General features: G+C 54.0%; 1 protein-coding gene across 3 annotated transcripts in view; it reads right to left on the bottom strand.

Moving 5' to 3' along the window:
- Positions 1–2,227: 2,227 nt before the first annotated feature.
- LOC127008754 (tetratricopeptide repeat protein 28-like) overlaps positions 2,228–10,955 on the bottom strand; it is a 76,762-nt gene continuing 68,034 nt past the window's right edge. Inside the window, exons 9-19 of one of the 3 annotated variants that reach the window (XM_050881118.1) lie at positions 10,520–10,741; positions 10,135–10,391; positions 9,771–10,026; positions 9,022–9,583; positions 7,622–8,886; positions 7,306–7,431; positions 7,068–7,151; positions 6,626–6,857; positions 6,266–6,460; positions 5,993–6,100; positions 2,228–5,857 (exon numbers count right to left, since the gene is read on the bottom strand). In XM_050881118.1, the coding sequence (XP_050737075.1) occupies positions 3,795–5,857; positions 5,993–6,100; positions 6,266–6,460; positions 6,626–6,857; positions 7,068–7,151; positions 7,306–7,431; positions 7,622–8,886; positions 9,022–9,583; positions 9,771–10,026; positions 10,135–10,391; positions 10,520–10,741 (5,370 nt within the window). In that variant the 3' untranslated portion in view covers positions 2,228–3,794. The remainder of the gene's footprint in view (positions 5,858–5,992; positions 6,101–6,265; positions 6,461–6,625; positions 6,858–7,067; positions 7,152–7,305; positions 7,432–7,621; positions 8,887–9,021; positions 9,584–9,770; positions 10,027–10,134; positions 10,392–10,519; positions 10,742–10,955) is intronic. The other 2 variants (XM_050881120.1, XM_050881119.1) reach the window with 2 other exon arrangements.

Raw genomic sequence — 10,955 nt, 5'->3', positions numbered from 1 at the left:
CCCTTCTCCCCTCCCTTCCTCCAACCCTTCCCTTCTCATCCCCTCACCACCTCTGCTATCATATTACATGGCGTGAAGGGACGGGTAAGGGAGGGCAGGGAGGGATAAGTAAGGGTTGAAAGGGAAGGGAAGGGAAGGGAAGGGTAGGGAAGGGGAGTCGTGTGTGTGTTTACCCCTTACCTCACTTCCCTTCATTCCTCTACTCCTTCCCTTTATCTATTAACTAAGGGAAGGGAAGGGGAAGGGAAAGGGAGGGGAAAAGAGGAAGGGAAATGAAGGGGAGTCTTGTGTATGTTGATTTAGATATAAAAAAATTGAATATGTGTTTGATTATTTTTTGTTATATGTTTTTATTTTAAGCTCAGGTATTAGTGTTTGTGTTGTGATATCATTTGTAATAGTAGTAGTAGTAGTAGTAGTAATAGTAATAGTAGTAGTAGTATGAGTAGTGGTGGTGGGTTGTGATAGTGATATATCAAATTATTGAAGCATATTATAAAATCCTCTCGTCTCGCCAGCCCCTCAAGGCCCCCAAAACCCTTTCGCATTAATAACAACAATAAGTAAGTAATCAAACATATAGATATATCTTATGGGTGTATTTACTCCTCCATTATTATATACCAAGAGAAAAGACTGTAGTTGCCCCTTGCACGCCCTTTTCCTTACGTTTTCTATCTTGCCAGGCCGTCGACTTTCTGGTTTCAATGGGTATCCTTGTAAGATGCGGAGGCCAACTAAGCTATCTGAAGACACCAGGAAACGAGTGAATAATGAGTGATGTGAATAATGAGAGATTGAGAAGTTGAAAAACCGCGAGTGACAAGCGTGTAAATAGAGCAGTAGTGTCAAAAGGAGACGGACATGCTAACAGATTGCAGGCTATAGAGCAATTAGAAGACGACGATATAGATGTATGTTAGACGTGGAAGATACGCACATGCTGACTCTTATAGGAAGCTGCTCATACGTATTAGACTATTGTATCATTTCCATGGATTAACAGACACCCATACACCCACATATACCTACACCCTCAAAAGCCCTCTTGTAACAGCCCTTCCCACCCTTCTACACACACGCCTATACAGTTTCCACTCTTAGTCAGCATTTCCCTCATTAACAGATACTCACACACCCACATATACCTACACCCTCAAAAGCCCTCTTGTGACAGCCCTTCCCACCCTTCTACACACCTATACAGTTTCCACTCTTAGTCAGCATTTCCCTCATTAACAGATACTTACACACCCACATATACCTACACCCTCAAAAGCCCTCTTGTAACAGCCCTTCCCACCCTTCTACATACACGCCTATACAGTCTCCAATCTTAGTCAGTATTACCTCATTAACAGATACCCACACACCCACATATACCTACACCCTCAAAAGCCCTCTTGTAACAGCCCTTCCCACCCTTCTACACGCCTATACAGTCTCCACTCTTAGTCAGCATTTCCCTCATTAACAGATACCCACACACCCACATATACCTACACCCTCAAAAGCCCTCTTGTAGCAGCCCTTCCCGCATCCTTCTACACACCTATACAGTCTCCACTCTTAGTCAGCATTTCCCTCATTAACAGATACCCACACACCCACATATACCTACACCCTCAAAAGCCCTCTTGTAACAGCCCTTCCCACCCTTCTACATACCTATACAGTCTCCAATCTTAGTCAGTATTCCCTCATTAACAGATACCCACACACCTACATATACCTGCACCCTTTAAGGAACTAGAACTTTTGATATACTCCTCATTTTATCACCCCTTTCTCATCTGTCTCCCTTTCTCCTCCTGCAGCCAGTTTTATTCATTTACCCAAGTTTCTCTGCAGCTTCAATCTCTCCCACGCTTGTTACACTGTAGGTGAGATTTCATACCTCGGTTTGGCGTTCATAGTTCACTGTCAGAGCGACCCAACAACATGACAGAGAGATTTATCGTGCGTCGTACCTCGTCGTGGTCCTCCTCCTCCTCCTCCTCCTCCTCCTTGTCTTTCTAAATCATTTCCATACGAAGTCATATTTTTCAGGGAACTAATTTGCCTTGTACATGATAAAAAGAAGAAAGTAGATACCTAAGACACACTATTTTTATTCTTATGCAGTATTTATTTTGCAACGTGTTTTACCTCGTGTTCGGTTACGTTGTGTTATGTTTTAGGTTTTAAGTAGTAGGGTATTAAAAGTCACATGTGAAAAATTCTATATATAATACACGGAGATATATTACAGTAAATCATATAATATATATCACAATATACAGAAAAAAACACACCACCTGTGTTTTTTTGTGGCACAGCACTAGACCATTTTCCCGAACACACACACACACACACACACACACACACACACACACACACACACACACACACACACACACACACACACACACACACACACACACACACACACACACACACACACACACACACACACACACACACACACACACACACACACAAACAAACACAAACACACATACAAACAAACAATCTCACTGGGTATAAAATGTCCTTCACAACCTTGAGTCATGTTCTCTATTCATCCTCTCTTGCACTCACACCTCCTCCTCCTCCTCTTCCTCCTCCTCCTCCTCCTCCTCCTCCTCCTAAATAACCTCCATGCCAGGTAACATTTTCCAGGTGACTAATTTACCTGACACGTAATGAAGGGAAGAAAGAATCGATACCCAAGGCACATTATTTTCATATCTTGCGGTAGTTCTTTTGAGGGAGTGTTTAAGGTTATTTGGCGAACTGATGGATGGAGATTTTGCGTGCGGGAGCGTCGAGTGGATCTGTTTTGGGCAGGTGGACGAGACGGAGAGAGGGAGGAAAGGAGTGACTTGGAGTATGAGAGAAAAGAGTGAGAGAGAAGCTAAGTCAAGGGAAAAAGTTAACAGGAATATGGAATTGAGTTTAAGTTGTGATTTAGAAAGATTTGTGGATGTTTCTGTAGCTCAGAGAGAGAGAGAGAGAGAGAGAGAGAGAAAAGGAGAAAAAAAGACATATGTAACTTTTTCTCCTCCAAAGTCAAGGGAAAGAGACAATAGGAACATGGAATTGAGTTTAAATTGTAATACAGAAAGATTTATAAGTGTTTCTTTAGCATTGGGAAAGAGATACAAAGAAAAAGAAAGAGAAATGTTACTTTTTCTCTTCCTCAAATCCGCACATTCCCAAAACGATCTTTCTCTCAACTCAAAACAAAAACTCAAAAAACTGAAAAAAAAATTAGTTCCATCAGCCTTTGGAATCAGCTATGGCGGGTCGGATAAGTGGTTTGCACTTGGATTTACATTTACATCACTGTCTTTGAACTGCTTTGGGAAGACAACGCGTGGCAGGGACGGATAGGTAATGCTTTGGCACCGAAGGATGTCCCCGTGCAGGAGTCCTTGTCTCCCAAAACCCTTGATATGGCATCTCACACTTGGCACTCAAACTTGGCAAAGACAGGATAGGGTTAGCGGGGGACGCTGCACCACGCCCGCCCCTCAGACTTGTTTATTGCAGACGTCTCCTCTTCTTCCTACTCCTCCTACTACGACTCCTTCTACTCCTGCTACAACTTCTCCTTCTCCTGCTCCTATTGTTTTTGCTCTTGCTCCTCCTACTCCATGTTTTACCTCCTCCTCCTACTGGTTCTGCTCCTATTGCTCCTCCATAGATTCCTCCTCTTTACTTCTCCTCCACCTACTCCTGCTTTCTCCTCCTAGACACTATGTACAGCGGGACAGCGCCGGAGACGTGTCGCCGGCGCGAAGTAGTAATCGCTAGCAGGACGAGGACTGCTGCGTGTGATGGGAGAACTGTTTGTGGGTCTTTGACTTGCTCCACGCCGAGGGGTGTTTGCCCGGCCGCTTGCAGGTCTTGCTCTTCGCCTCGGAGGCCTCGTCGGACTGGTCATTCTCCGAGGGCTCCGTCGTGCCGAGGAGCTGCTCCATGTACTCCGCGATCTCCGAGGACCCGATGCGCGCCCCGACGGACCCGACGCTCATGGGCTCGTCGTGCTCGTAAGCGGGGTTGAAGGCCGCGTAGGTGTTGAGCTCCGCGACGGTGTGGTGCAGCGGCTCGTCCCCTCGAGAGGCCATGCTCGCCGATGGCAGAGCTCCAAGAGTGTCCTGCTCCCGCTCGGCGCCGCCCACTCCCGAGCTGCTCTTCAGGTCGTAGTAGCTTCTGCTCTGGGAGGAGGAGGGCACGGGGCCGCTGAGGTCACCCGGCTTGTTGATGCCGTTGTTCCTGGAGGGGGAGTAGCCGGAGTAGTGGGAGTCCGTCATGGAGCGGCCGTCGCCCTCGTCTCTTCGGCTAAGCTCAGACACAACGTTGGACTGCGGCAGCCCAGTGGAGGCGTCCAGAGTGACGCCCATGGTTGGGACCTGTGGGTGGGCGGACACCCACGGCTTGGGCCCAAACCTCTTAGGCGGGATGGGCGGTGGCTTTGGCTTGAAGTCAGGCTTTGGAGGCAATGCCAACTGGTTGTCGTCAGCCAGGGACAGTTTGTCGAAGTTTCCGAAGCTGTCCTCCGAGGCGGACTTGCTCTCCGCGTCGGCGTGGTCACCCGCCACGATGGGCTGCGCGGCGGACATGAGCAGCTTGGAGAGAGGCGGCGCGAGGCCCAGGCCAAGGTTCCTCTCATGGTAGACGTCGCTGATAGGCATCTCCCTGTTGAGGCGAGACATTTGTGTGGCGATGATATGGTCCTGGATGCTCTTGTGGCCCATGTGGCTCATTTTCATAGACATTTCGTCTCCTGAGCGGTAGTTGTAGAGTGAGTCGTTCTCGTGGATGGTCGCCGCGTGGTTTGTTCTTGGCCGCAGCAACTTACCGATGGAGGAGTCCAGCTGTACTTCTGGCATCTTCCTGACAGGCACTGCAGGCCGGGTTTCGGGGGCCTCGGCGGCGGGGGCGGGCACGGCGGCGGCAGAAGTTGATGCCTGACCCTCCGTTGCCTCGGCGGACAGTTCCCGCTCACTGCTACGGTCACGGCGTCCTCTAGCCCCACCGAGGCTCGGGCGGCCTACCTCGGTGCGGACGCTGAGGCGGTCCAGCGTGTCCATGGTGGAGCCCTTGCTGAGTCTGAGCGTAGCGGCGCTGCCCACGGTGGTGTACACGCTGCGCACCGTCCCCGTCCGCCGCGGACCAAAGTCGGAGTCTGAACTTTGTGATTCAAACCCGGAAGACGCCTGGGAGTTGCTCTTGTTGATGGTGACGTACTGTGGCCGCATGAATCCGGCGCTCACGTCACTGACTCGGCTGTGTGTGGGCGGCGGGGCTTTGGGGGCGATGGCGGGCTTAGCCAGAGGCTGACGGCGCACCGTGGCCTGGCCGCTCTCCCAGTCCGTCATGCTGCTGGTGCTGCTCGAGCTGTCCGGGCGCTTCCCGCCGCCATCACTCGCCGGGGACGCCGAGGTGTACATAGAACGGATCTTGTTTTGGTGTGCCAGCGTGAGGGAAAGCCGCGGGGAGGGCTGCGGGGACCCGGTGTCGCTGGGAGGCCCATGTGCATTACGAAAGGCCTGGGAGTACTTGGCCACTGGGTCCACAGGGGAGGGCGTGAAGGCGGCGTCGCTCTCCCGCCCTTTCTGCTCGCTGGTGGAGGCCCGCGCCCCGTCAGGCTCGCCACGGTTCCTAACGTAGCTAGAGAAGGCGCCACGACCCAGAAGCAGCGGGGCTGGACGATGCGGCGGCAGGGGCTGAGAAGGGGGTGGGGGAGGCGGCGGGGCTGCCACGGACTCATCCTCGTCATCGGAGCTGACAAGGGACTCGAGGCTGCTACTGGAGTCCACGCTGAGACTCTTGGGCGCGTCTTGAGTGTCTGAAACATCGCCACAAGTGACTTAAAAAGGAACATTGTACCGTCTGTGAAGCTGGAGTCATGCCAAGACAAGTTATAAAAAAGAAATGTCATTATAGCCAAAGCATATATTCAAGGTACTGCCAGATGAATCTTTGTCTCATGCTGTCAACTTACCAAAAAGCGCCAGGAGAGCCTGGTGCGCGAACTGAATATTGCGTTTGTTGGCTTGCTTGCCCGTCCGCAGCGTCACCTCGTCACGGCCCACCTCCATCAGGTCGAAGCCTGTCGAAAGGAAGGCAGTTAGTGGCGCCTTGCTGACACATATTTTTGGAACGAATTTCTTAATCTTCATAAAAAAGATTATTCTAGATTTCTCGTTCATCCATCCCTACTTTATTCCTCTTCCTCCTTCCTCCCCTTCCCCTCATTCTCTGCCGCGTCGCTCACCTAGAGAGGCCAGCAGCTCGTGGCAGCCGTTCACCCGCCACAGCTTCACGTGGACGGGCACCTCGATGGACTCGTTTTCCAGGTCCTTCACGGTGAACTGGGTGATGACGCACCGCATCACCGAGATCACGTCCTCCGCGTACTCTGGCGAATCCAGCAGCTTTGAGACTGCCTGCAGGGATATCTGGGAGAGTCCTGTTGGAGAAGAAGGAAGTCTTGAGTATTTGCTACTGAAGACACGGAGGAAAATAATGACGGTGAATGTACTAAGATGGCAACAGTGAATAACGTCTGTCCATGAAGGCAGCGTCTTCTTGCAATGTTGAGGAGCTTTAGATCAGTTTGTCTTCGGAAACTCACCCAGCAGGGCCTGTAGGGAAGCGGAGCACTGGGTGAGCCGCTCCCCTGGGTCGCTCTGAGGGAAGAACACGCTGCTGGGGATGCCGTTGGCCGCCGGTTCAAACCTGAAGCCGACGCTCATGAGCAGGTCCTTCCAGCCGGACACGTTGCCGACCTTGTTCTCGATGGACTTCTGTGTGGTGTACATGGCGTTGCGGTGCCCGCGGTGGATCCGCTGCAGAGACTTCTCCACCTGAGGAAGCAGGGAGGACAGGGGGTCAACTCACCGCTACAAGGGCGTTACCTCACCTCCTCACCGTCTCGTGGCGTGTGAGTGAAAATGTGACTTGATCCTCAAATTGCTTTGTTTACCAGAATATTTTCACAGGACATGTTGGTGGATTAAGCCCTTAAGTCGTATGTCGCATATAACATTCATTGAAAATGTTCATGAATAACTTACCAGGTGAAGAGTCACCCTGAGGGCGTCCCTGCACTTATCCGGCGTCCTCAGCAGCTCGCACAGCGCCTGGCCCATCAGTGCCACCTGCGGGGAACAGAAAAACTTTACAAAGGAACAATAAACTGCATCATCAAAATAATGTGCAGCTTTGTGATATTTGGCCTCCCAAACTTGAATCTTCAAGAAGATTTTAACTGTTAGTTGCTTTATGGTTGATATGTGGTGGTCTGAACCTTACCTTGTTGGATAGCTTGACGTCGGCACCCACGAGGAGGAAGCCGGCCCAGTTGGCGGGGTGGGCGAAGTGCTTGGTGGTTTGGACGGTTTGTTGAGCTTCTGACAGTGCCCGGCTTACTCGCGCACCCTAAAAGGAGAAGTAATGATCATGACTCATTCTTCGAAGACTCAAAGCTGTAATTATCATAGAAGAGGCACAGTAGGAAGTATCATGTCAACATCATGTTACAAAGAAGGAATATGATAAAAGATGCAATTTATCGATCACTCTGGCATGAATACCACTCACCAGGCATCGTAATGGCGAAGTTCCTTACCTGCAGAAGTGAAGAGTAAAAAGTCCTAAAGAGTATCTTCACGGCAGTGTCCGGAACGGGCCAAAGGGACACCAGGACGCACTGGGCCCCTGCGGCCAGCAGGGCTCGCGTGAGGCCCACCACGCCGTCACTGTTGGCCCGCCCGTGGTGGTCCCGCGTGTGGCAGGACGACACCACCACCAGCTTGGCCCGCAGCTTCAGGTTGAGGATGTCCGCCGCCGTCAGCAGGAATTCTGAGAGCGCGGGGAGGTCGATGGTGGAGGCGATCTCTGAGCCCTCGTCGTCCAGGTGCTCGTGGATGGCCTCGGGCTGGGAGGAGTGTGACAGCCGCTTGGAGGCGCGGGACTCCACGAACTCCCCCGGGGAGAGTATCACCGCAGACAGCTTCCAGGACACGTGGGAAGCCAGGTGGATGCACTCCACCTGGCTGATCAGCCTCAGAATGGCTTCCTTGTTGGCGCAGGAGCCCGTGAGTGCCTTGGTCTGCAGCATCTCGGCCACGATGGTTGCCTCCTGCTCAGCGTAGGGGATGTCGCCCCACCCCCACTGCTCCGTGACGGTGCTGGGCAGCTTGGGGTTGCCGATCACAAGCGCCGTGGTCTGCTCGCCGCTGGGCTTGGAGTTCTTGGAGCGCTGGCTCACCTTGAGGGCACTGATGGACGGCACCACCAGCAGGGAGTACCGCTCGCACAGGTAGTCGTTGCAGTTGGTGCCCTTGAGAACGGGGAAGGGCACGAGGTAGAGGTCCCCCTCCAGCACCAGCATCAGCTCACGAGACACCCCGGCCTCGGGCAGGTGGTCCTCCATGGGAGCGATGAGCAGCTCATAGAGGGAGCGTAGGCAGGAGGGGCCTTGCCAGGTGACCTTGCGAGAGCGAGTGGAGCCAGGTCGCGAGGCGGGGCCGGAGGCGATGGAGCCGCTGACGGACCCCAGCGAGAAGAGGGACGACAGGGAGTAGTTAGACGAGTTGAACAGATGGTTCCTGTTCACCATGCGCAGGAAACCCGTCCTGTCGGCCTCGTGGTTCAGCTTGTCGCCCAGTTCCTCTAGGTGGGCGTTCCACATGTCGCCGGCCTCGCTTTCCGTCTCGCTGGCGATGCCACCGCGGGTCACCCCGGCGCCACACTCCACGCCTAGAGCGTCCCGCACCGACTGGATGTAGTGCTCCAGCAAGGAGCCCGTGGTACCTGTGGCGTCCTCCCCGCAGTCACCCTCGCGCTCGGCTTCTACCTCGCTGACGCTCACCTCGTTGAACTTGACAACACCTGAAGGAAGAGTGAACCGCTGGCTTAGTAATGGTAAAATTATCTTAGACTCCATAGGACTTAGAGGAACCTTTCTCAGAAGCTATACACATATACCAGTAACATTTATGATATGAAGGAGATCCATTCTCTCACCTTTGTTGGGGACAATAAGCCAGCTGTAGAGGCAGCCGGCGGCGATGCTGTAGTAAAGCACCGACGCCTTTTGCCGGTTTACGATGTCAACAATCTGTTCCACCGAGCTGGGCGTGGAGTCCTCGATCCTGGAGGCGCGGGAGGCGGTAGAGGCGCCCTGACGCTCAAGCAGCAGGTCGACAAAGGCCCGGGTCCTGCCCCGCTCGGCCACCAGCAGCGCCTCTTCGTTGCGCCCCAGCCCGACCAGCACCCGCTGCAGCGCCTGGTACGAGGCCGTCTGCAGGTCGAACAGGGACAGGCGGTAGTCCTGCGAGCCGCGCGCGTCCCTCCTGATGGTGTCCAGAAGGTGCGCGGCGCGGTCCAGGTGCGTGTGGGCGGCCTCCAGGTCCCCGTGGCCCCACAGCGCCATGCCCAGGCGGTGGCGGATCTTGGCTTCGTCCTCGCGACGCCCCAACTGCTCGGCGATCTGGAGTCCCTGTTGCAGGTACGCCACCGCCTGGGTAGTGTTGCCGAGGGCGTGATGGACGCGGCCCAACGAGGCGTACGCCAGAGTCTTGGCCACCTGCGGCACAACACGCCCGTGAGCACGAGGCAAGACACAGTGCCTGCCGCCCTTATGGCTGGCCACACACTTTCTTTATTCAAAGAATATTGTAACAACTCATTCTTTCCTTATATTCATCAAGAACGAGCTAGGTCATTGTGTTAGGTCATGCTAACAACAGCGTGCTGGCCGCTGGCCTTCATACCTTGTCGTTCATCTGCGCGGCGATGCTGAGGTGCTGCTCGCCGTGGGTCACCGCCTGCTCGAAATTCCCCAGAGACTCGTACGCCAAACTGATGTTCCCGTGCGCCCTCCCCTGCTCGGCCGGGTTGGTCAGCTCCTCGGCGATGCGCAGGTCCAGCTCGTGGTAGCGCAGGGCGGTGGCGTACTCACACATCTGCTGGTACACCGTGCCCAGGCCGCACGCCGCCTCCGCCTCGCACAGCTTGTCGCCCAGCTCTCTGTAACACGAAGTTTGGTTGGGATGGTTCCTCAGTTCACCTGTTCTGTTTTATAACCAGTGACAGGTGTGTCTCAGTATTCACCTGGCCGCCGGCGTACACACTCACCGCGCTATTTGGTGCTGGTGCTCCATGCAGGAGATGGCCTGCTCGAAGTTACCGAGGAGGGAGTGGATGTGGCCCAGCTCCCCGTAGGCCGACCCCTTGGCCGCGGGAATGTTCAGCTCGTGCGAGACGACGAGCCGCTTCTCGTAGCACACCAGCGCCTGCTGCAGGTTGCCTATGCAGCGATGAGAGCTGCCAAGGCCTCTGTAGGCGCGCTCCTGGTCCCTCGGACTCTTGGTCTTTAGAGCGATGGCCAGGTACTGCGGAAGATAACCAGATAGTTAGAGGCACTTTATAGTAGGGTTACTATTTACAGTTGCAACTGAGTAACGCGGCTTGCAAGACTGACGCGTGAAAACCCTGGACTGAAAACGTCGCAGACACTCACTTGCTCGTGGCACTTGATGGCTTCCTCGGAGTCTCCCAGAGCGTCGTAACAGTCGCCGAGGTTCCCGAAGGCGCGGCCCTTGTCGATGACGGCGGTGGTGGTGGAGAGCTGCTCGAGCGTAGCCAGCTGCTGCTCCAGATACCCGATGGCGTCCTCGAAGTGGCCCATGTTGAGGCGCGCGATGCCCAGATTGCCGAACGCCTGAGCCTCGAGCGCCGCGTCCTGAATAACGGGAAGAAGGGCATTAGGAAAGACAGGAAGGAGGGGGAGAGAGTGCCGTGATGGAGGATAAAGGAAAGTCGGACGGAAGGGGCCGCGGAGAGTGACCGAGGAATGAAAGGCGACGTGGCGTTAGTACCGGGAAGGCAGTGACGCTAATGGATGAAAGAAAGGTAGAAAATAATGGCACGAACGGAGGCGGTGGATGGAGGGAGCG

The sequence above is a fragment of the Eriocheir sinensis genome, chromosome 38, assembly GCF_024679095.1.
Source record: "Eriocheir sinensis breed Jianghai 21 chromosome 38, ASM2467909v1, whole genome shotgun sequence".
NCBI lineage: Eukaryota > Metazoa > Arthropoda > Malacostraca > Decapoda > Varunidae > Eriocheir > Eriocheir sinensis.
Note: the sequence above shows the minus strand (reverse complement) of the source record. Positions and strands in the feature narration are given on the sequence as shown.